Source organism: Ambystoma mexicanum, chromosome 11, assembly GCF_040938575.1.
Source record: "Ambystoma mexicanum isolate Mex_15411 chromosome 11, UKY_AmexF1_1, whole genome shotgun sequence".
NCBI lineage: Eukaryota > Metazoa > Chordata > Amphibia > Caudata > Ambystomatidae > Ambystoma > Ambystoma mexicanum.
This window is the reverse complement of record NC_090934.1, coordinates 909,943,662-909,970,249: the sequence shown is the minus strand read 5'-3', so window position 1 is coordinate 909,970,249 and position 26,588 is coordinate 909,943,662. Positions and strand designations below refer to the sequence as shown.

Genomic DNA, 26,588 nt, shown 5'->3' with positions numbered 1-26,588 from the left:
CAAAGAAGTGGTTGCAGAAATCAGCCAGGGCAGGAGTGAGGGTGTCAATGTGGTCCTTGATGGTTTTGGAAGAACAAGGAGGAACCTGTTTTGATGAGACTTTCATAGATCAGACTTGTCTAACGACTTTGTCAGTAGAGAAAAGAAGAAAGGACGAGAAGGAGGGTACAGGGGTGGCTGTAGGAGTGCAGGAGTTCACAGAAGGAGAGGGGGAAGAGATGGAGGGGATGAGAGATAGGACAGGATGTCATGGGTTTTTGAGATGAAGTGTGCGGCAGGGGCCGTGCAAAAGGCCTGGGAGGCGACAGGAGAGTTAGAGACTGCATCAGGGTTGGCCATCTCCTTTCAGATTTTAAAGAGTTCAGCCGAGTTGTTAGATGCTGCAGAGACACAGGCTTGGATGTGAGCTCTCTTCTTAGTGCAGAATGAGAGTCGGCATTGCCTTTGGAGCAGGCAACAAGCCAGTTTTTCAGAGGATGAACAAGAAACCCTCGATTTCCTCTCCGTCACTCTACACTTACGTTTAAGTGTAGAAAGGTCAGAGTCATACCAAGAGTTGCACTTGATGTTGGGCTTCAAACGGATCCTCATGACAGGGGCAAGAGTATCGAGAGTATCGGAAATGGAAGAGTAGAGCATAGACAGGTCTGTGTTAGGATGTGAGTCTCCAAAGGTGGGGTGGGGAGAAAGTGGCGGCGAAAGACGCAACTGACACACGCTTCATAGACCGGATCACCAAGAAGGTAGGTGGCAGTGGTTGGGTTGGCTTAGCCTGGGGGGAAGAGAGGGAGTGATGGGTGGAGGGAGGGAGTGATCGCTCCAGGATAGAGGAGTGGTCAGAGGGATGGAGAGGGGGAGGTCAGAGGTGATCCAGACATCAAGTGTGTTCCCTGCAGAGTGAGTTGGGCTAGAGAGTAGGAAAGAGAGTGAGACAGAATCACAGAGATCATGGAAGAGTACAGAGGAGGAACAAGGAGAGTCTAGATGGATATTGAGGTCACCAAGATGGAAGAGATGAGCGGTAGAGAACAGGAGAGAGGAGGAGAGGTACGCCCTTTCAGAGAGAAATGAGGTGATCAGCCAGGAGGCCGGTAGAGAGTGGCCACTGTAAGAGAGTGGCTAGGAAGAGAGAAAGCCTGCAGTCTTCAGAGTTGTTCGCCTGGAGCGATCCTTATCCAGTGCAGATGGCGTGGTCATGGTATGGATGGTCTCTCTAGTGCAAGGGTCTGAGCATGCAGGGAGCGTGGGTGAGTTTATTGCGGTGTGCCTCAGCGAGGGCTGCGGGCTTCCCTGATCTATTTATCCCGTATTCGTGGTCTCTCTTGTGCAAGGGTATCAGGGGCGATGAACTCGGGAGAGTTTATTGGGGTGTGCCACAACAAAGGCTGCAGGTTTCATTGGTGTATTTGTCATGTAGGAGTGTTGTTGTGCATGGGTTATGTCAAGTCAGTCACGTCAAAAGCTGCCGGCCACTCTGTTGTAGTTGGTGGAAGGGATGTTAGTTTCGGCAGTGTAGTTTCATGGAGCAAGGGTTCAGGAGGATATTGGGAAAAGCCAGGATTTTAGGGCCTTTGTGAATTTCAAGTGGTTTTCAGTGTTGCGAATGTGTAGTGGTAGGGAGTTCCAGATGATTGGTGCTTTGACGGAGAAGGAGGAATTGCCCAGCCTGGAGGAGTTGTGAGGTGGGATCACTATGTGAAATGCTGTGGGAGATCTGAGATTCCTAGAGGGTTGATAGGGAACAATTTTGCCTCGGAGGAATTCCGGAAAAGTGGTGTGTTCACCAATCAGCAGCCAATGGAGGACTCTTAAGTAGGGCTGATGTGTTCTCTGGCGGGTAGGTTAAGGAGCAGGCATGCTACTGCATTTTGGATTCTTCTAGTTTCCTTAGTTGACACGCCGGGGTGCCTAGGTAGAGGCAGTTTGCGTAGTCTAGGCAGGACAGGATGATGGAATTGATGGCCAAAAAACGGTGGGGATAGGTGAGGTAAGGGAAAATACACCTCCTGAGAGTCCGTAGATGTAAGAAGCAGGTTTTGGAGACAGTGGTGGTGTGTTGGGAGAGAGCTAAGTCTGAGTCTAATGTCCACAACTTGTTTCCCTGCAGGGCCCAATGTACCACACACTGTTTTTTTTACTAGTGAGTCCCAAAATAAACCTTGAAATAAAACATTCCTGACCTCAATGTATGTTGATCCCCCTCGTATTGACACTATGCAACCATTACAGATTCTTTTATTATATGATTATTATAATCCAACCATCGACTCAGCACTGTCTGTCCCTCATTCCGACCTGGTTGGCAAGTACCGGACTGAACCTCAACCATAAAAAGACTGAATTTATGGTCTTGGGAAACTCCACTAAGCATGCCCACGTCCAGAATTGGCTGACTGACATAAAGGTGATGCATTATTGCTTCAACTCTTACCCAGTGTAAAATATCCCAGCTTTGCAGTCAGCTGTAACCTCTCTTTCAAAACACACCTTGTCAGGGAGGCCCAAGCAGCGTGGTACTAGCTTGTGCTTCTACAGAAAGACAAGCCTGTCATACCTGCCTACATGTCAGAACAGTTGTCCAAGCCTGGGACGTCTCCTACCTAGAACTCCACCATTGCCATATCCCACCTGGACCTTCCCAACATCTTCCTGCCAGGAGTCCCAGATGCCACCTTAGCCCCTCTGAAAGCAGTCCAGAAGGCTGCACCACTCCTTACTACAGGATTATAATCCTCAGCCTTGTGTAATTGCAAAGGCTACCCTTACAAGATGCATCATGTTCAAGACTGCCTGCATGCAATGACCTAGTCTGAAGACTCACCTGAAGCGTGCTCTCAGGCAAGATGCCCGAAGTAAAGACAATCATGGAAGAAGTGGTATTATCCACATTGAGGGGTGTGATATACCTGACCACGCCATGCGTGGCAAAATAAATTAGACAAAGGTATGCGAGGTGTAAGGCAGAGGTCACGCGAGGACTGACTCTGTTCTGATGGAGGCTGGTGAAAAGAGCACCCTGCGAAGGCTGGTATACATCATCTGCAGCGTGCAGAGCACGAAGACAAAGACGTACAGGTCGAAGGGCACCTTTTGGAGATGAGTGTACCTTAGCTTAGGGCGTGCAACAAACAAACAATATGCTGTGAACTGTACGTCTACAGGTGGACAGACAGTACCATAGCAATGTTGAGGGAAAGGCTGAGGCAACATGCACCAAATCATAGTGCAGAACAACACCTGGTTGCTGGGAAGTGGTCCGTTTCAGAGGAAAAGTGATGCAAATTTTGCCAGGCTCTGTCCTGTTCATGGCCGAACCTGGTCCCCAAAAGTAAAGTGGGGACTGCGGAATAAGGGCTTCCTTATTAGAAGGCCACTTGTGGAACTGGAATAGGGATGGACAGGAAGGTGTCTTTACTTTTGCACTGCTTAGGTTGTGAGGGCCATAGGATATATGAAACACTACCAGAATTAGAAGACAGTAGAGATGCAGGCCAAGAGTTGAGTGATTTGGAGTATGCACTTTGGAACCTCGATATGCATTTCAAACACTAGACATGTACTACACTAGAAAGGTACAACTTCACAATGAGAGAGCAGGAGGCGGGTGAACATGTGAAGGAACTTTGGTGAAAAATTGTATGAACTCATAAGGGACCAACTTATAGTAAGTTGCTACCAGGATAAAATAAGAGAGGAACTGCGGCTGAAGAATAATTCGAGTTTGGACAAGGTGCTCATTACAGCAAAGTGGGTTGAACACTCCATGACGTGTTCCAAGCATATTTAAAGGCAAATACACAAGACAGAGCAATTTTGAAGAAGGTGATGATGATAGAGAATGTGACCAAAGCCAAATGCAGAGGAGAATGAAAGAGGGAAAAATTTGACTATATGAAAGATGATAGAGGAAAGGATGGAAACATGGGTTGTGTTGGGGAAACAGCGTGTTTCAGGTGTGGAAGCAAGGTGCACTTAGTGGGGGCTTCAAATTACCTGGGGCGGAAAGTGATGTGCAAACATGTAACAGGTGGGGACACTTCGCTAAATATTGCAAACGCATTTTGGAATGTTTTGGAAGAGTGTCAATGTAGTGCATGACACCGCTAGTGGTGAGGCGGAATCTGATGACAGTGAGGATGCCAGTGATGCAGATGTTTGCCCCATAAGTGTAGGAGAGGAAGGAGGTGAGACTGAGGAGAATAGCCCCATGGCAGACATTTTGGTCAACTGCAATCCAATTCAAATGATGGCTGAATCCGGGGCCAAGGTGTTTTTGATCTCCATAGGTGTATAGGAAGGTGTGCTAAAAGGGAGTGTTGAGAATTTGTTTCCCCCCAGATATAGCTCCAGGTGGATACAATATGTAAAAAATCAATGTTTTAGGGTATATCCCTGCAACCCTTGAATTCAAAGGAACGGAGGCAGTTTGGAAGATATATGTCAAAGAAAGGGGCTACCCTTCTTGACTGGGAAGACCACCAAAAGCTAAAGATCAGCCTTCGTCCGAATAGCATGAGCAAGTGCTTACTGCCAACGATAATGGTGAAGTTGTCAGTACAATAGTAATTACCGTAAGTGTTCTTGGATGAGGTGGGAAAGTTCAGCGGAAGGATTTACATGATCATTTTGTTTGATGATGCCAGGCCAAGTGTGGTGAAATTGAGGCCCGTTCCCATGATATTGAGGGAATTAGTGATGGATAAGTTGAGAAAGATGTGTAAGAAGGGTATCATAGAATGTGTGGGTGCCATAGAATGAGTCTCACTATTGTTGGTGACCCATAAACATAATGGTGATGTGAGGCTATTTGTGGACTTAAGGCAACTGAAGAAAAGTATTATGGTGGAACGCCATTACCTGACAAATATGGGGGAAATGCTCTGTATGTTGGGGGACTGCCGAGTATTTTCAAATCATAGTCAGGCACCAACCTATCATCATATGGAATTTCACCCAAAGGCCTAGAAATCTTATGGCAGTCATTTCACACAAATGAGTTTTTGAATTCAAACGCATGCCATTTTTTGAAAAGTGTGTATTTAGGAAGGAGGAAGTGAAGTACCTTGGGCAGAGGATTTCAAAGGAGGGGGTCAAACCAAAAACAGAGTTGGTGAAATCCATAAAGGCGATTAAGATGCCTGAGTCCAAAATGGAGCTTCAGTCTTTTCTTGGTCTTCTGGTGGAATTGTATCAAACGTTTGTCAAGAATGTTTAGGAAAAAGTTGAGAATATGAGGGTGGTACTAAGAGACTGAGGTGAGTTCAAGTCAAGTACTAAATGTGAGCAAGAGTTCAGAAGGATCAAGGAAGAAGCTAACCTTGCCAGACCCTTAGGGAAGTTTGACACCAAGGATAAGACTATTCTCACGACAGATGCTAGTGTAATTGAACTGAGTGATTTTGTCTCAAATAATGGAGGATGTTAGGGAGGTGTGGAAGCACACGCTTCAGGAATGCTGAGGGGATCAGAAAAAAGATACTAATGTATTGAGAGGGAAGCTTTTGGGTTCTTTTGAGCAGTGGAGAGGTACCACACATTTGTGTGTGGTGAAACATGGGTAGTGAGGACAGATCATAGGCTGCTTAAGGCGTTGTTTGAGCATAAAGGGGGGATATCATGAAAAATAGCAGGGTGGTTGACCCCCTTACACTGTCACAACCTCGATGTAGAGGCGATTACAGGAAAGCAAAATGTATTTTCTGATCATCTGTCAAGGCTTCAAGTTGGTGCCATGATAGGGGATGAGGAAGAGGCATCGGTGGAGCGAGTGTATGCCACACATAATAGCATCAATGGAAGGAGAGAGTGGGAAGTTGAATGCAAAAATGATGCTACCATTGAAAAAGTAGACACATTTGTGGGGAGTAGGTGGCCAAGAGAGGCAACCTTTTTAGAGGAGGAGAAATGTTTTTGAGAGGTTCGCAAGTAGCTCAGTGTGGAGAGTGGGAAGTTATTTAGGGAGATTAGGGACGCCCTGTGGGTTACCAGACAGGTTAATTGACCTTGCTCATGAAGGACATATGGGTATGACGAGGACTAAAGTTGTGTTTCAAGCAGATTATTGGTGGCCAGGTTTGAACAGATATGTGGAAAACAAGTTGCAGGAATGTGAATGATGCGAGGAGTTTGGAAAGGGCTGTGTGCTATGGAGCCGCCTTTGATCATTTCACAATTGCATAAAGGTGCATGGGAATAAGTGACTATGGATGCCCTTAGGCCAATAAGTGTGTGATCGTAAGTAAAACATTTGTTGGTAGTAATAGTGGACTTGTTTTCATGGTGGAGAGAATTGAAGATTGTAAAGGAGACCTCGACCAGATACGTGATTACATTCATGGAAAAGGTGTTTGTGAGAGAGGGTATTCCCTGCAGTGCGTTGATGACAATGGGCCCCTGTTTGTAGGTGAAGAGTTGAGTGGATATTTTGGAAGTCAGGGCATGAAGCACAAACATACAGATTTGTATGATCCTCAGTGTGATGCTGGAAATGCATTGGAGGGAGAGGACCTCCATGTCCTTGTCCTGTACTCCCTTATCATGTGTGTTCTGTGTTGTTTTCTGCACAGGAGTCCATGTGGGACTCCTGGCAGTGCAGCTCTTCCTCTTTTTGGTTGTGGTGAACATAGACCATTGGGATACCCTTATGGCACCCATGGGTGGGGGTGCAACCCTCTACCCCTAGTGTATGTTTTTGGGCACCCGTGTGTGACCCACAGAGCAGGGTAAGGTCTGGTGGCAGCTCTATTTTGACAGGTGCTCTGAGTATCCCCCACCCTCGTGTACATGCTGTTCTGACCATAGGAAGTACATTACTTTTCACATGTTAAGAAGTCCTTATGGATACGTGTTCACAACCTGCAGACTTTAAAACACAAGCACACGTAAGCGTTCCTAGTGTCTTTTGACACAGTTTAAACACCTGAAGCACTTTCCTTGTACCTCTACAGCACAGTGCAAATATATATCAGATTTCAGCAATATGTGATTTCTTTTACTTTCTATAGCCTGGAAGGCCCATTAACATGCCTGCAGACTCTTGTCAAGAGTGTTACTGTACCCACGAAATGAACCCCGAGACCAAGCTAAACCGGGTGGACTGTAGGCCCATTATCTGCAAGACGCAGTGCCCACTGGTGAGTTTACCACATTCTCCATTCTTCAACCCTAGGATCAATGGATATGCTTTCATGGAACCCTCTTCCAGAGCCTCACCCTTCCTTCTCTTTTACAGGGCTACGAATACCAGAGAAAGGCTGCCCGGTGCTGCGGTGAATGTGTGCAGGTGGCTTGTACAGTGACGATTGGTGAAACCACTCAAGTTCTGCAGGTAGGACTTCATTCTCAGAAGCATCCACACACCTGTGAGGAAATTCCAACAGTGACAATACTTTTATAACTCTTGCAAATATTGTTTCCTCTCTAATTTAGCACAAAGAAGAATGGCATCCAGAAGGCCTGAAATGTACTCACTACACCTGTGATAAGGATATTAACGGTTTATTTGTCGTGTGTGTTACAAACAGAACATGCCCCACCCATATACCTAAGGACTGTGAGTCGGTACGTTGTCTACCTCTGAATATAATGTTATGTCTATTCTACACAATATGTTAGATGTTCATGTGTTTAAAGCAATGTTTAATTGGACATCTTCCTGTATTTACAGAGGAATATGATTGACAGTAGTAGTGGGTGTGTCTTTGTAGCAATGGTAATGTTCCTGGACAACTCTCAAAGTAGACTGGCTTAATGAAGGGTTTTAGCAAGAAGTACTGTAGGGTGAACGGTAAAAACAGGTAAACTGGGCATTGCGTTTGAGAAAGGAGAAGTTTTACATCAACAATATCACCCTTGATCATATGCATTGCTACTGAGGTCTTTTTTCTGCGCTCGTTTATCCAGCGATTTCATCCAGAGTGGACACAGTAAGAACATTTGCTAATGCATATTTTCAATGAGGAACAAATATACTTGCGCTTCTGGAGTTCCATGCAAAACGAATACTAAATTGAGAATCCACGGTGGAACTGCCCAATGTTTCTTAATGGGCCGTCGGCTAAAAAGTGCATTTGTGGCGCGCAAAGGATTATGGGAAATGATTGTGTTCTCTTGTGCACGACATAGGGTGGGCCATTTGCCTTTCTCTACTCAGTATAACATTGACGTTTGCAAAATGGAAGTTTGTCTGTACCGTCACGAAAAATATTGCCTGCATGATAGGCAGACTGCAAGACAATGGGCCTCATTACATGGAAGGCGGTAAGGGTTTACCGGTACCGGTAAGGGCACCGGTACCGGTAAACCCTTACCGCCTTACTACGAGGTCCCTTTGCGGGTCCTGCCTTAACGCCTGGTTTTTACAGGCGTTAAGTACGGGACCCGCAAAGGGACCTTGGTGCTAATTACGGTACCGCAATTTGCGGTACCGTAATTAGAACCTTCACCATTAACATGGAGCCCTATGGGGCTGACTGGCAATGGTGAAGGGGCAATGGTGGATGGCGGAATTAGCGCCCCCACACACCTTGGAATATGGCGCTAATTCCGCCATCCACCAAGGCGGACCCGGTAAGGTACCGGCGGCAGCCATGGCGCTAATAGCGCCATGGCTTACCGCCTTCCGTGTAATGAGGCCCAATAGCTCTAAAATCATTGGAGCACCTGGAAAAACCATCACGTCAATACGCAAGGTCCTAACACAGATATGTTTAATGTGATTATAATTCAAAGACAAGCGTGCCTCAGTAATATGCTTTTGTGTCACCTGTAACTAAGACTACAGATCTCTTAAAAAAAAAACAGAAAACAGGTCCCACATTTGCTAGAGCAAAGTTCAGGAGTGCATTACAGGTATTTTTTATTAAAATTCCTTCTTGATTGCGTAATGGACACACGTTAACTATTGATCAAGGCAGAACTATGGATATCAGACTGCCATTGTTTGCAGTTTGGAGAACCAGGTGATGAGTAACACTTTACTTGCATTATTTTTAGACTAGCAAGTTATGGTCAAGGAAAGTTGGTTAGTGCAGCTATTATCAGAAAATTATTAGAATTTCTTACTGGTCCAAAAGGCTTTCCACCATATCACCACCAACATAATGCTGCAGCTTCGAGGTCAACCTAAGCTTTCATGAAACGTGCCATCTGAACTCATGCATAGTCCATGCAAAAGGAGTCTGCATCCTCAGGCGGTGGCACTGATAGAGACTATGTTGGACTTTTAAGAGGTCTCATAATCACTGATATGTTCCGTGCTTTGCATTCATGATCACAACTTTGAGTGCAGAACAACAGGGTTCCGGCACGTAGGCCTTCGTGTCCTGGTTGGTTGCTGTGCTGTGAAAGTGGGGGAATTGGTGGCAATTAAAAATACATTTTCCTAGCAATTATTTGGAAGGCAGCATTCAAACCACAACTTCTAATGACATCACTGTTCAGCCTGTCCAGTCAGGATGCAGACAAGTAAATATTCAAACAGAAATCTCGCCAGCTCTACACCAGTAGCAGGACTAACAAATCGCCTCTTTAGGTCAATGGGGTGTGTCAAAGGTCATGTGGTGTATGGTTTGACTAGTTCAATGTAGCTCTCTCATGTATCTAGTTCACAGTGAACGTTGGAGAAGGGATTTGAATGGGGGATGTGTGACGAATCAACTTATGGGGCACCAATGCTCCAGGGATGACTATTGGTTTCTAAACCATCAATCAGCTCCACACCTTTAGTACACCAGAAGAGATCGTACAGATTGGAAACATAAATTATAAACCTCCTTGTCCAATTTTGGTAATGTGGACGGAATGGCAGGATTATCTCTGCAAGGTCGTGGATCGTTGGTTAGTTGCAACACAGCAGAAATACAATTATTACCCAATGATAAAAGGGACTGTCCAGTCAAGGATGTATAAAAATACCTACTTTTTTATTATCACAACAGACAGTTCTACAACACTCCAAAATACAACCCACCCTGTAAAGGAATGCAGAGGACAGGCAATAATAAGAAGGAAAAGGGATGCTCTCTGGATACTGACAGGAGGGTAGTTGGTAACGTAATTAATCACAATAGTTCAAGGATTTCAACACAAAGGGAGCAGTGGGTCATAAACTGTCACTTGGGGCCGTTGGAGAAACACCTGGAGGAAAGAACCACAATGTACCTTGTGCTTGTAGAAGTTCTTGGTGCTCGACTGGGTCTAGTCAGTTTCAGGGCACTATGCAGCTCCTGCAACAGAGTTCAAGATGGGAGACAGCTGCAGGTATCAGGCAGCAGGCAGTTCGGCAAGCAAGGCAGTATGGATGGCTGCAGGCTGGCCTACATTGCGGCTTGGGGGTCGGGAATCGTTGTCTCAGTGCTAATTGGCGAGTCTGAAGCACTGGTCAAGGCATTGCAGATGACGTCAGCGACTTTGGCGTGACAAAGTCAGCGGTGCAGTCAGTTGCAGTTCGAGGGGCTGAACTGGCTTGGAAATGTCCTTTGAGGCGGACGCCGGTTGATACTCGTCCATGCCCTCCTCCTAGCTTCTACACTGGGCTTGTGTCGTCCTTTAAGGCAGACTTTCCAAAGCTGAGAAGAGTGTCACAGGCAACGGCCTTGGTTTGGTTCAGAGACTTCCCATCTAGGCAGCTTGCTTGCTGAGCATAGCAGGGCACGCTGTGTGCTGGCTGGGTACTGGTTCTGGAGCTGATGAAGGGTCCTCTCGATGCAGTATCTCCTTCTAATCCCTGGGAGATGTTTAAGGGAGGGATCTTGCTTCCATCTTTGGAAATCCTGACCTTCCTTCACTGGCGAAAGCTATAAGGCAGACTGTACTTTCAGCCAGGGTCCAAATGGGTTCTTGTACGACCTTGCACAGTGGTCAGATGATCTGCCAAAAGAGGGGCTCAACCCTCTTTTAAAGCCAAATGGGCCCCATTGGTAGGTGTAGGCTAGGCCTACCTTAATGAACCAATCCAGGGTCCATACCAATAATCTCTTGCATGTTTGAGGTCATTATCAAAGTACTTTGCAACATAAAAGGTAAATGGGTGAAAACATGTAATCCTAAGTCCCACCCATCTTCCTGTCTGTTGTTGATCAAAGTGTCTCTCTGGTTAATTGAGCTCTCTGTTGTTCCTGATTAAAGTGTGAAGTGGAGATCTCCCTTGAAGCTGTGGTGAGAACAGACTTTCTGTCACCATCAATCCACATACTTGTACCTTCTGAATGGGGTCCTCCTGTGGAGGTTGCCTACTGGAAACACATAGTCCCAGACATGACAGGTCACTGCCCTTGATACTGAGAGGCGATAGTGGGCGTCAGGTTGACACAGAGCATATCAAAGGTTGTTGGGGTTTTCCTATCTTTTGTTAGTCCTGCGACCAGGCCTTGCGTGGGCCAGCTTGAATTAACTCTGGTTAGTATGCGAAGCTGCCACCAGCAACTTACAAAGAACAGGGTGAATCGATGGAGACTTGTTAGTTAATTAGGCATGCCATGTCAGGAGAAATATTTTGCCTGCCCTCCTCTGAGATGCCTTGATGTACTCTTGGCTGTCATATTCCAACAAAATATGACAGAGGGACAGCGCCTATAGGCTGTGTCCACCCAGAATACAAGGGTCTATGTGCATGTTGTGCGGCGAGCATAGGAAAATGTGTGCAGATTAGCTCCATACATTTCCCTGAGGTTGATCTACGATCATTCAATTTCAAAAAAGCCCAGGCGAGCGCACACCCACCGTGCGGATGGTCACATTCCACACAGGATGTCTTTTGGACACATGATAGTCTGGCTTTTCCCGTCTTTTTCATACAAGAGACAGTTGGGATGCAGACGCCCATGACCAGCTAAATCTTTTTCAGGAAACCCTGATATATTCCTCTCCTCTACAGGTATTAAGCATCATGAGCTGGACTGTATATGTGATTTTAACATTTGGCTCCATTACCTACCTGCCCCTGATTCTATGTAGTTCTGGGAAGTTTTCAATAGCCATGGCCTGAAGCCACTGAATCTGACCTCCTGTCACTTACATAGCCATTGTCCATGTCAGAGAAATTACCATGATTAACACCTTGCCTGTTTCATGGTCAGACTATTTTACCAGGTGGTTCTCTTTTGATCTTATTTAGGAGAGGGAACATACTTCCACTTCCGGCAAAATGGTTGTGTGCTGCAAGCCGAAATAACTGTTGAAAATATCAGGCACTGCCTTATTGGGGGTCTTGGAATCCATAGCTCATCCCTGAAATGTATTGATTTCTTCTCACAAGGAGTCTCAATTATGGACGCCACCTGCACTAAATAGGTTTTTTCTTAATTTTACACCGCAAATGATGAGGCAACAATCTAAGCCCTAGTATTCCCACACTTTAGCTCTATTAAGAACAAAATACAGGGAAATGGAAAGAAAACAGAGGAAACTCAGAACTCCAGAACTGGCCTTGACTACTTAAATGGCTTTGAAGGAATACAAGGCAGAAATGGTCAAAGCCAAATCAGACTTTCTGAATGAAATGATTGAGGCAGTCAAGAATCAACCTAGACAACTATTCTCAGTTATTGGGAATTTCGCTCATCCTATTAGTACTTCTTCATCTACTGAATGTTCAATTAATCAAGCTAATGGGCCTCATTACAAGTTTGCTAGTGCAGTAACTACGGTACCAGTAAGCTTGTCGGTACTTTAGTTACCGGACTGGCAAACTACCAGTTCTGCTTGCGGGTGCCTTTTCAATGGCCAGGTCGGACCTGGTGGGCAGAACGGCACCTGCAAGCAGAGCCTGTCAGACGCACTGGCACCATTCTGAATGGTGCTGGTGCATCCGGCCTCCCCATTCCCATTGAGCCCTATGGGACTCAAATGGGGATGGGCAGTAAAAGTTTCCACCCCTGGCAATGGGGAAATACAGGGTCCGCCCAGAGTTGTAATGGCTCTGTATTTCCCCATTGCCAGGGACCGGAAACATTTGCAAGTTTGGCGGCAGCCTGCTGGTTTTACCGGCAAGGCTACCGCCAAACTTGTAATGAGGCCCAATATGTTTAATTCGTTCTTTTTGAACAATATCAAAACTATTCAAGGGAAGATTGCTCAAAATAGGCTGAATGCTTCAAATCAAAACATTGTATCACCCTGATATGCTGGTTTCATGTCATTTGATCCTGGGGTTAACCCTCGCTGGGTTTTACTCAGTGGAAATGTTATTGAAAAAACTATTTTTGGGGGTTTCCCCTCCAAACCCCCAACCCTTTCATTTTATTCCAAATCCCAAACACCCACAACCCATATCTATATATATTTCTAACCCCCCTTAAAATTCGATGAGTTTTTTCGATCAAATTTCCATTAAAAAAATCCCAGTGATGGTTAACACCTCGATGAAAGGACGTCGTACCTACATGCGACTGAGTCTGAAGGTGATACATAACAGCATTCAAAGCAGCTCTTTGATTTTAAAATAGTTTCAGAGGATTCGATTCTGAGCCTGATGAGGACACTTAAGCCTACTAGTGAGTCATTATTTGAACTACCTGCATACACAGTGCAATGTTTGTTTGGCAGAGCACATCACCCCTTTCATGACTTTGTTTTTTAATGCGTACTGCCATCTAAGCTTAACATTTCTATCATAACACCATTGCTGAAAAAACGCAACCTGGATCCAAACGACTTACAGAATTATCGCTCGCTGGCAGGACTTCCTTGGCCGGCCAAACTTCTGGAAAAAGTTGTTCCATTCCAGCTCTTGGATCATGTTCCAATGTTTGCCCTATAAGTCCCCTACCAATCTGGGTTTCAGCTGGGATTTGGTACAGAAACAGCTTTGATGGCGGTCTGGGATGAACTTCTTCGGATATCAGATGAGGTTCAGATGTGCCTGGTAGTGATGTTAGCTCTGTCTGTGGTATTTGATATCATAGAACACAACGTCATCCTAGAGTGCTTAAGGAAAGTTGGAAAGTTCTCAGACCATGCTATTAAATGGTTTGGTTCCTTTTCATCTGAATGCCAGCAGCAGACTAAGCTGGGAGGATCTGTTGGACTCTCTTCTCCAGGGTTGTGGTGTACCCCAGGTTCATCTCTTTGGCCCTGCTGTTTAACTTGTATATGAAACATCTAATGGTTATCCTTAGGAATCACGAAGTAGGCTTTCAATCTTATGCTCATGATACTCTGAGTTTTGGTAAGCTGGCACATTTTAGGGACTTATTTCCCAAAGTTGGGCAGTGCTTGGAAGGTGTTTGAAATTGGATGTCTCTCAACTGGCTTCAACTCAATCCCAGTAAAACAGAGGTGGCCTTGTTTAGGCCTAAACACCTTCTGCTGGATGATATGTGCTTACCTCCCCCATGTTTCATGAGTTCCCATTTGAATTTTTCATCGAAAGTCAAACATTTAAGCTGCATATAGCAAGGCAATCTAGGATGTGAGAAGCAGCTACTGTTGTGGGGGCATTGGTTATTTCACAGATGGACTACAGTAATGGTCTGTTAGCTGAGATATCTTGTAAATACCTGAACCGGTTACAAAAGGTGTAAAATACGGCATTTAAACTGATTTTCAAAGTCCCAAAGTCATACCACATTTCGGCTCTGCTTCGCTTCCTTCACTGGTTGTCGGTGGGAGACGGAATCAATTTTATAGTTCTATGTCTGATCTACAAATTCTTGAACAACCTGGACCTGTCACAGTTGGCTGAAAAATGGACGCAACATAAACCGCCCGAACGATATGCTCTGCCGGGAAACATTTGTTGGTGATCCCCCATCCCACTGTGTCTCCAGGGACAAATCTGGTTTGCAATATATGGTCCCAGGTTGTAGAACAGTGTTCCTTAGGAGCTGAGGAAGAAGGATACCCTTATCCAGTTTCGTAAATCACTGAAAACGTCCCTCTTTAACACATTTTGTCTGATGGTGTCTGGAACTTGTGTTCATGTCTAAATTCTGTAGCATATCCTTACCGTATCATCGGTGCCTAGATGCTGTAATTAAGCTCAGTTTGCATGTTAGAAATACTTCAATCAGTCATTCTTTTGGCCCTCCATGGACACATTCTGGGCTTAAGACGTTTATGATTCTTCATAAAAATATATCTACCATTTGGTCATTCAGACATGGTGGGCATGCTTCTTTTATCTAACACTTTATTGTAAGTGAGTTCAGGAAAAGAAAACAGTAATTCCAAGATGAGGAATGAGAATGATTGACTCAAGTGAGAGGACTCTGAATCCTTGACAATGAGTGGTAAATCAATATCTTTCAACAAAATAATATAATTGTGTAATTTACGAAAAACATGCTTGAAATTCAAGACCTTAAAGTGGTCCAGAGATCATTAAGTGCAGCAAATTATCGTTTGCAGCACAAAGGAGGAGAACACAAAGGAATGGTAAGGAGGTGGTCGTACAAGAATGTGAACCTGAACCTGATATTACAGTCAGTGTGGTAATTGTCGGCACAAATGGGACTCTGAAATAGAATGAGACCTTGTACATGCAAAACCTAAGGAGTGACTCTGGCATGTTAATCGTGACACTGTAAGTGGTATCCTTAAATGTGATTGTCGGGCGAATTCTGAAGGTCACAATGAAGTGTATTCCAAGAGTGTAGGCTAATGAAGAAAACCCTGCTCCTATGACTGATTACTGGGCATTATATGGACTAGGGTTCCAAAAGATGAATGGGGCCTTTATTGAAGCAAAGGCTTTCTCTCTTCTTCGCAATATCATATCACCTAGGGGTCTGTGTCCAATTAGTATTTGATTGGCAGTAAATGCAGCATGCACAAAGGGTACAGAGATGTTGAAGAGCTATGCTATGTACTGACAGCCATCACATGGAGCACACTCATCAGCAGTGTTTAAGGAGGCAAGGAAAAGGAAGGGAGAGCAGTACATAGGAGTTTCACTTAAAGATAAACACATGTGTTTAACAATGCGTATGGGCAGTGGCCAAGGCTATGCGAGAAACAATATAACTATTTGCAAATATGTGTTTACTTGGATCTGTTCAGCAGGACCTTTCCCATTGACCCACATGTGATATTTATTCACTTAGTGAAGGCGTTCAATGCATCCATGCAGATTTCTTGAGGTCACTCTTTGATTGAAAGCATCCTTATATTACTGTGCATGTGCCGTACTCACAGCCATGTTACATGTGTGGCATGTATCTCCGCCATGCTCTGCATTGACACAATTCTGTCAACACTAACACCTCTTTTGCCACTAATGAGACACTTCTTTTCTCCTTTTCTACATGGAAGGGCGTGATCGAGATACAATATGATGAGTGCTGCAAGATACCCGTGTGTGCACGTAAGTATATCTTTTTGTCAGCAATAAAGCCTAAAAAGTAATTTTAAAATTGATGCCAGGAGATAGCCCAATTTCTTTCTCTTTTCGGCATGTTGCTGCAGCAATGTATATACATTTGGAAGCAAGTACAACCCTCATGAGTCTGAGGTGCCATATATAAAAATGGCCCAACTGATCGTGGAATTAAGAAGCAGGCCAACCCAACAGTCCTTTATTTTTTGTGGGGTATAGTTATTCACAAATGATCTTTGCACTTTTGAATTGAAAGCACGATAACTGCATTGCAAAGCAGCAAAGATAACATGTTTAATAAGGTTCAGGTATAACACACATCCATCTTACAACTACAGAAGGTGTACAGATGATAGCATGCACTGCAGTCTTTTCAATGCTGATCAATGGAATGAGGTTTACATTTTTATTCGAACATTGCAAAACACAAACGCCACTAATGAATACAATATCTTAGGCAAACAATCAACAGTGCATATAAAACTTATTTTGCAAAAGAAAGAAATAGACAACAGAGGAAGACAAAAGGACAAAAGGAAAGAGAAAGAAGAAAGGAAAGAAAGCAATTGGTTAACCAACAGAACCATCAATGCAAATTAAATGGAACAGTGAACATAAATCACCAGTAATAATCAACACAGCAAGCATATTTACTAGGTACAGAGACATCCCATTGTGTATAGAAAGCAAAATTCAACCATAGACCTCCAGGAATCTACTCCAAATATCTCAAAATGTCTCAATATCAGTAGTATTCTTGTAAATTGCCCTCTCATAAGTTGAAACAGTCAAAGGTTCATCCACCTATTCATCAATGTTAAAGGAGGTGGTCGACTTCCATGACCTCAATATCATCCTTTTAGCGATGTACTGGCACAGAGTATCCAAGCTGTCTGTCCAAAAGGGATATCTTCAAACACAGACACGTCCCCTAGAATCAAAAAGGTAGCTGAGAGGGGAATCACACAGCTCAAAACTAGACCCAACCTCTCACAGACATTCCCCCAGAATTTTTTTGTGTTATGACAAAACCATAGCAGATGACTGAGGGAGCCTCTGGCACCCTTACACTTCCAACAGAGTTCATTATCCATGAGTTGTCTCTTAAACAGCCTGACTGGAGTCCAGTAAGACCGAAAGACCAGTTTCGTTTGCGATGCTCCGAGACTCCAGTCCAGACTTACCAATCGGGTATTCTCACAGCAGAGCTGCCAACAGACATCATCAATATCTTCTCCAAGTTCCTCTGCCCAGATCACTGGCCGCCTCGAGTCTACCTTTCTGAATGATTTTTAAAAACCTTACATCGTAGCAGCGGGATGAGCAGTACTTCCATACAACTGCAACATGGACCAAGCCACATTCGGTTCCATCAAATCAACATCCCTAAGGCAAGTATTGACAATGCCTTTCAGCTTTCTGTACTCAGAAAATGAACAACCAGCCATATCACAAGTTTGACATAACTGCGCGTATGGAATCCAATTTCCCCCATCTATTAGGACACGGAGGTACTTTATTCCCACCAAGAACCACTCGGCCAGAAAAGGACCTTTCCTTGACTTTTATGGGCTGGATTCAGCCAAATTGAGGCATCCAAATGCAGGTAGGGTTCTGCTTCCATGCGCCTAGATATGTCACACCAGCACTCCTGGAGAAAACTGGTCAAAGGATTTGAACCCTTTAATTTGCTTTTCTTTGAAGTCAGCAGAGCTCTGGGCTCCAACTGGGATACGGCACCACACTCCCACTTCACACACTGTGAACAGTCATCTTTCGGAACAAGGAACTGACATAGATGTCGAGTTGAAAATGAAAGATGGTATTCACTGAAATTAGGTAAATTCATCCCACCCTTATACAATGGCAGTTGCAATTTCCATATAGCTAATCTCAGTGGCTTATCATTCCAAATAAACTTCTGCCTAAGTTTGTCAACTGCTCTATAAATGTGACCAGGAACCTTGATAGGCAACATAGAAAGAAGATAGTTCACTCGAGGAGCTAGTTTCATTTTTATTCAATTAACTTTCCCCCCACATGGACAGATGTAAAAGTCCCCACCTTCCAATGTCAGACTGTAATGTTTGAATGAGCATTCCAAAGTTCAACGTTGGCAACTTTGACACATCTGCAGCAATCCAGATGCCCAAATACTTAATTCGATCACTACACCACCTGATTTGGAAATGTGCACAAGAACAATGTAAACACAGACTATTAAGTGGTAGGAGTTCAGATTTGCCCCAATTGATTTTGTAGCCAGATACAACTGAGAATTCTTGAATGTCATGCATCAAGTGAGGTATGCCATTAGCAGGATCCTGGAGTGCAATCAAAAGATCATCAGCGTACAACCAGAGCAAATTTTCACGGTCACTGCCAATTATTGGCTTAAGGTGCACATCCGCTCTCAGACAGATCGCCAGCGGTTGCATAGACAGGATAAACAACAAAGGGGAGAGAGGACAACCCTGTCTCGTCCCCCTGTGGAGCATAAATACATCAGAAATGAGACTATTGGTGAGCACACTAGCAGATGGGCACCTGTACAGAAGCTGCACCCACTGCAGATATTTATCACCAAAGCGCATCCTCTTCAGGCAAGAGAACAAGAAGGCCCACTCCACTCTATCGAATGCCTTCTCAGCATCTAAAGAAATGGCAGCAGTGGCAACTCCCTGTCCATGACCATTTTCAATAGTTAGCAGTAGGCGGCGCATATTATCAGCCACAGCCCTACCAGTAACAAATCCAACCTGGTTTCTGTGAACTAGAGTTGTAATCACTGGTTCCATGCGCATTGCCAGCATTTTTGCAAGTATCTTACAATCACAATTAATCAGGCTGATAGGCCGATAGTTTTCACACCTTGTGGGGCACTTGTCTTTTTTCTTAAGAACAGTTATTAAAGCATGCCTCATTGTTCCAGGCAATAGACCGGAGGCAAAGGCCTCCTTGTAGACATCACATAATAGTTGTATGGCAGATTCCGGTAGGATTTTCTAAAACTCACCAGGAAGGCCATCCATACCCGGCGACTTGCCCCCTGTAAGTTTTGAAATGGCCAATTTGATATCGTCCACTGTAAAATCCTCTTCAAGACTTGCTGATTGATCATTTGAGAGTTGGGGTATGTCATAAGAGGCAAGAAAATTAGCAATACCAGTCTCATCACAGCATAGGTCTGATTCATAAAGCTTTGAATAAAAGTCACGAAACAAATTGTTTATCTCACGCTGCTTAATTTCCATTCTGCCGTTCTGGTTTGCAATTGCTGAAATGAAACGATCACCTTCTGCTACCTTCAGTCTGTATGCCAGCAACTTTCCAGCCTTCTCACCGTTTTCAAAATAATTTATTTTCAGTCTGAATAGGGCATGGTCCACTTGACTTGAAATCAGTTTATTTAGCTCAAACTTGCCCCTCCTCAGATCATTTTTAACACTTTCATCCCTACTACATGCAAACAACGTATCCAATCTTTTTGCCTCAGTGGAGAGTCTTTGGATTTCCTTAGCCCTCATTCGCCGTTGTTTACCAGTCCTATCAATCAAGAATCCACGGGCAAAGCACTTCAGCACCTCCCACAATGAGGATATTTTGACATCATCAGTTTTGTTGATCCGGATAAAGTGTCCGAGTTCATCCTTGATTTCTTCCCTGATAAGGTCATTTTTAAGAATGTTAGAGTTCATCCTCCATCGTGGTGACTTTATTAAAGTGTGTTGTAAAGAATGGTGCAGAGACACAGGAGCATGGTCTGACAGCGCAATAAGTCCAATTTTAGAATCACAACAACTGGAAGTCACCCGTCCTGAGGTCAAAATAAAGTCAATGCGGGAGTATGTGGCATGACACTGAGAATGAAATGTATAATCCCTTTCACACGGATGTTCCATTCGCCATATATCAGCCAGATTAAACTCTTTTATTAAATCATCCAAGGCTTTCTTGCATTTTTTAGGATTCCTCGAGCGGTCCCCATTTGAGCGATCTAAAGCAGGATCTAGCACCAAGTTGAAATCACCAGCTAGTACAATTGAGTCCACATCATAGCTTTGAAGCAGTGCCACCAGTTCATGCAAAAAAACTGGTTCATCCAGGTTTGGTGCATACACATTACATATAAGCAATTTTGATTCCTGGACTTTGAGCTAGACGCAAATGAATCTCCCCTCTCCATCCGATTTGCTAGAGAGGACAGATATTGGCAGATTTTTCTTAATCAGCAGAGAAACACCCCTTTTGCTGGACGTATAAGTTGAAAAAATGTTTTCACCAACCCAACCTCGCCTCAGTTTTTCGGACTCAAGTTCAGTAAGGTGTGTCTCTTGGAGGAGGGCAATATCACAAGAATTTGCTCGCAAGTAAGACAACACTTCAGATCTCTTAGTGACAGTCTTAAGTCCATTGACGTTCCATGAAACAATGTTCAGATGATCCACGATTTTAGCATTCATATTAACATATATATTATATATTTTGAAATATGAGCTCCGGTTAGTCAAAAGCAGTAAAGCAAACGAGAATAAAAGAAAGAACAAAAAGAAAAGTAAGAGAAAAAGGCGGTGACCCATGCCCCTATAGGACAAAAGGTAACCAGGAAAGTTAGATACAGGCCACAAATAGACGACACACTGAAAAGAGAAAGCAACACCCAGATACTCATCCCAATCACAGGCGACTATCTAGTGGACACTAAAGCCTTGAATGACATCTATCAAGTCATCCAAGCCTGGAAGGCCCTGCATGAGCTCTGTCTTAACGACGATAAGACAGAGCTCCTCATCCTGGGCTCCCAACAACGACTGAATAAACTCGACCCTGCCTTCAAAACGTTCATCATTGATGGTAACACTATTGAAGTCTCATCCGATACCAAAACATTAGGAATTTACCTCGATTCCACCCTATCACTTAATAGACAAACTAACGCAGTTGTCTCGGCATCTCCCTATACATGTGAGCTTATTACAGCATGTCGCCCCTTCCTCACCACACAGAATTGTACTATCCTGGCCAGGACATTGGTTATGTCCAAACTAGACTACTGTAATGCCTTATACCTTGGAACTAGACAACGTAACCTGAACAAACTACAGGTTACGCAAAATAATGCAATCAGAGCTGCCCTCAACATCCCTAGATCCTCACACATCTCCAAGACTAGTAGAAGCTTACACTGGCTATCAGTGACATGAAGAATTTCTCTGAAATCTCTTACCCTTACACACAAATGTTTGAACAATGAGGCCCCTACCTATCTCTCCTCTTGCTTCTCCCACTACACGCCTACCCGACTATTTAGATCGGCTCAAGCACATTGTCTGACCATCCCCAGATACAAACTGCAGAAAGCTGGGGGAATCAGCTTCCCTGTCCTTGCCTCCAAGCTATGGAACTCGATTCATTTACCTATGAGATCTGAACATTCTCCTACCCTCTTCAAACAAAGAAACAAATTATGGCTAGCTACCAATGTGGCCTAAATGACCAAACTTATTTCAGGACTCTCTCTCGGCTCTTCAACTGCCCTCGCCTGTATGTACTCTTGCTAATTGCATTCCTGCTAATTGTAGATACTGTGCACAGCTCATTGTAAACTATGTACAGCTTTACCGCAAATGTAGATATTCTTGTACATTATATTGTATACCATGTATAACCTTATTGTATGTATATGCTGTGCTAACGTTCCACCTTAAATGTAACCAGTACTTTATTATATTACCTTGTCAAGATATGCGCCCGGTTGCCCCTGGGCCTGGCTGCGCTATATAAATAAATAAAATACAAATACACATACAACAAGTCAGCACCGTTCAAGAAAAATCTCAAAGTAACTCTCGGATAATAAGAATTACAAGAGACCTCAAACCTCCCCCCACCACCCTGTAAATACATAACCTCAATGGCAAATGAAGCGCAAAAATTCCCATTTTCCGCCACAATGAAATGGCTAAAAAAGTACAACAATATCCCTAACCAACCAAATTCAAGAGCAACCTATACACTTAAATTAAGTCTAGCATAAAGAGGCGAACAGCAAATGCAACTCCAAAATCAACTAAAGATGAAAAACAAGATGTCACAAATTGCACATAATAAGAAGGGACCGGCCACCCCACCAGCGTTGACCTGTGCTCAGTTTCACGTCATGAGATATTGAGACCCAAATCCAAGACACCAAAGCAGTATAAAAACAGGCACCTCACGCAGAGACGTCAATTCAGGAATGACCACATATAGCATCAGCAACATTGGGCATCCAGTGCCAAGTCAGCAATAATTTGCACAACCAATACCAGTGCAACGTAGACAGTGATACATCAGACTACACTTATTATAGATGGGGGTTGTAGAACTGTTTGACCTGCAAAACAAACAAGCTTATCCTACACTACTCAAGCCTCCAGTAAATTACGTGCAGTAACACAATTTCATACCAAGACTGCTCTCCTAATCAGCCAACTCAGATCCCCTGTATAATCAACAGCTACACAAACCCCCCTAATCATACACGGATCTATATTAGAAAAACCCTCCCTCAATTAGCAGGTACCAATAACTTGGAAAATGAGCGAGCACATCCATGCACTTCATCCACTGCTACGCACCGACATTAAGTGCAGTTCATGAACACAGATCTCAACTGGGCACAATATCGTGTTTCCTTGGGCAGAAGTACCGAGCAATAATCCTGCATATAAATACACAATGCAAGGTTAAACCAGTAACCACCTGGGGTGTAACCCAGAAAACTAGGTCCGTCAAACAGCAGCCATATTCATGCAGCATTCCACCATTCAACATTGGCACAGACTCTCACACAACTATACCATGACACCGCTGGAATAAACAATAAGAGGGAATTAAAAGACATAGATCCATTCCTTTATGCCCCCTGACTGCTATTGCCACCTTAATGCCACCTTAGTGACTTACCGCCCTCTTGGGTTTAGTTTCCCTGGCATAGATTGAGTGAAACTGTACTAGTTTGCAGCCAGGGGGAATGTAACGTAATCAGCACATTCTTTTCTTCTGTACTAAGCAAATTGACTGCACCCAGGTGTCACAACGTAGCCATATATGTTGCTGCTCCCATGATAAGCTCGCAGTATCTGCTTGGCCACATTGCCCTGAAAACAGAAATGAAAACGGTCCCTCTGCTTCCAATTGCTGTTGCCACCCTTAGTGCATTTGTTCGCAATTGCCTTCCTGCCCTCCAGACTGCTGTTGCCCACTTGTAGCCTTCCTGTCCTCTTGACTGCCGTTTTCCCACAGTGCCTTTCTGATCCAGACTGGTGTCATTATCCCATCACTGACCGTTGTTGCCCCACTTACTTACTGCTTTTCTTCGCACGTGGAAAAAACACACTTGGTCAATACCTCTACCCAAGGCAACATACCACATGCTGACTCGAGAGGTAAAACAACGTGGAATTAAACTACACATGGGCAAACAAGTGCATTTAGCTTGTAACTTGGGTACTTGACATCCTAGCATTTATACTTCTACAAGTCCTGTCTCACACCGACCCGCAGGTTCCAGAAGTCCCTTAACCATAAGGCCACATAGAAATTTGCTCACATGCGCCACCATCCACAATAAGGCTAATAAGAGAAAACAGTATCACATCACACAACAAGGAGCAAACCAACCTTAGTTCCTTCTTCTTCTTCTTCTTAATTACTGAATGCGTGGGCGGACCCACGCAGGCGCTTCCCCATCCAATAGGATGATGTGCACCAACCCACCAATCAACACATAGCCCACATAAACTCACAACTCCTCCCACCGCCCCGTCTGTCTCACAAAATCAACCTTAGTTCCGGACGATGCTGGTAACGATAATCGGGCCAAAACAATACAGAAACAAAGCCACACGCATACGTACAGAGGGGACGCCCACGCACGCAAGGGCACGTCCATGGGTACCTTCCTCTAACGCCATATTGCTCATACGGAGGTTGAAAGAAATGAAAGAAAACAACTTTCAAATGCATGCGCACTGAAAATACATGGCAGTTAAACTGAAAAAAGCAAAACTAGCAATTTAACAAACAATAAAATACAGTACAAAGTAAATAACATATGAATCATAAACACAGTTAAAAGATATTCAAAATCATAAAGCAATGTAAGCACAAATCCAGACAACATGCAAGCATAAGCAATGATAGCCCTATTGAGGCGAGGTTTTCTCAGATGAAAAGTGTCGAAGCCAAACACATGCTTGATCAGGGTTATCAGTTGTCTTTACACCATCTGGAAGAAATAGCTTCAAAGTTGCCGGCTTCATCAAGGTAGTTTTAAGACCACACTCCCTAGCCAGACGCTTGGCTTCTGAGAACGCCCTTCTTTTAAGTGCTACATCTTTTGGGAAATCGGGGTAAATGTGAAACGGTTTTCCTTGCCATATCAAATCACGCTGTCTTGCCATGAAAAACACTTTTTCCTTAGTAGATGTCTGTGCAAATTTCACAATAATTTGTCTGGGCTTCCCTTCCTTAATTCTGCCTGCCCTAAAAGCCAGGTCCAAATCATTCAGCTGAATATTACAACCAGGCAATCTTCCTTGCAGCACATCAATCACCAAAGCAGATAGAAGTTGTTCTGACTTCTCAGGGATGCCGACCAGGCGAGCATTGTTGCTCCTAGCATGTATTTCCAAGTTCATGTTTGTTATCTGTAACTTTGACATGTCCTCCTGTAGTTCCTGATAAGCCCTGTAACTACCAGAGGCTTCTCATTCCAGTCCAGTTGTCCTGTTCTCAACATCCACCTTACGAGTTTCTAAGCCATTGGCTTTACCAGACAAGTCATTCAGGGTAGCCTTCACTTCAGTCATGTCACACCTGCTTCAATAACTTAAAAATGTCGGCACTGCTAGGAATTTCTTCCTCTGAACCATCATTGACCTGCTTTGGCTTTTGGAGAGAGGATTGTCCATTGCTTCAGGCTTCTTTTTGGCTGACATTGTTCAGAAAGTTAGGCCTCAGATGGTTGCCAGGGTGGAGGGCAGGAGCTTCTTCCTTAAGCTGCTGCTCTCTCATAGGCCATCAAATGAAGCTCTCTATCCAAATTCATTAATGGTCTGAAGACATACAAGAGATAGCAAAGGCTTCTATGAGCTATTGTGTCTGGCAAGGACACGGTTAATGGAGCCCGGCTCCATGCCGTCACTGTCACTTGCATCCAATCAGAGTCCGGGACCGTGGCGCATGTGCGAATCTCGTTTCCTCGAGTTTAGCAATTGCCGCGAAGTTAAAAGCTAGTAGGCACACGTTGCTTGCCTCCGTGTGTTTATTTTCCCTCATGCTACACGTGTGCAGGTGTACTCACACAGACAGGACATGAGCTATGCCTGAACTTGCTCTTCAAGTCGACTCAGTGTTGACTCGGTCATAAAGATCAAATCGAAACTGAATCATATACCAACGTTCTCTCTATTGGTAATTTGAGCCGAAAGGTTCATCTCAGCAGAAGCTTAGAAACAACTGCGTGGTAAGCATACCAATAAAAGGATTGCCGAAGCACAGCTGTTTAAAAATAACAATTTGTATTAAAAACATACAATGACTAGAGAATACCCTTCACGGCAAACGTAATTAGTATTATGTAGGGAGAGGGTACACATGGAACTGAACAGCAGGAGGGACAGGAACAATAGGGGGGAAATGGAGGTGAAGGAGACACAAAATAAAAAGGGTATATTTAAAATGTCTTGTGTAGATAGAAAAAAGATGACCTAGCCAGGTGGAGGGCATCAGGGTAACTAGGAATGCCTTGGAAGTGGTCACTGTAAAGGCTGAGGCCGGGATCTTCATTTTGTTTACATTTTGTCACAACGGGGATTAGGATTAACTGAACCAACAATGATAGTGTTACGGAGGTATAGCAATCTGTCTGGAACCCAACAAGACCCTTTATTTCCTTGTGCAACATAGTCCTCAGTCATTCCCTCTCCCACATTTCAAGTCTACCGCTACAGTGGTTCAATCATTTAAAATCTCTGTTTTTAAAATGTCCTGAACACTTAATGCCTTTCTTGGCTGGTGCAAGGGTTGTCAGAATGTTGTGTTGTTTGTCCTCCTCCCTTCTGTCTGTCCCTCTCCACTGTTACCCCTTTCCTTCTCTTCCCTGCTTTACGAACAGTTTCTGTGTTTTTTACTTCTGTTTTTTTTTAATGAAGACTCTCCTCTGCCAATATCCCTCTCTTGATGTTCTTTTTCTGCTTCCTCTATTACCAGGTGATTTTCTTTCACC

The 26,588-nt window shown here is 44.0% G+C and overlaps 1 protein-coding gene across 1 annotated transcript in view; it reads left to right on the top strand.

The window, feature by feature from the left end:
- The window catches only part of LOC138503903 (mucin-5AC-like), a 488,816-nt gene that overhangs the window by 362,668 nt on the left and 99,560 nt on the right, over positions 1 to 26,588 (top strand). The window contains exons 56-59 of the mRNA XM_069623989.1: positions 7,005 to 7,133; positions 7,232 to 7,327; positions 7,429 to 7,560; positions 16,252 to 16,303. Coding sequence (XP_069480090.1) covers positions 7,005 to 7,133; positions 7,232 to 7,327; positions 7,429 to 7,560; positions 16,252 to 16,303 — 409 coding nt within the window. The remainder of the gene's footprint in view (positions 1 to 7,004; positions 7,134 to 7,231; positions 7,328 to 7,428; positions 7,561 to 16,251; positions 16,304 to 26,588) is intronic.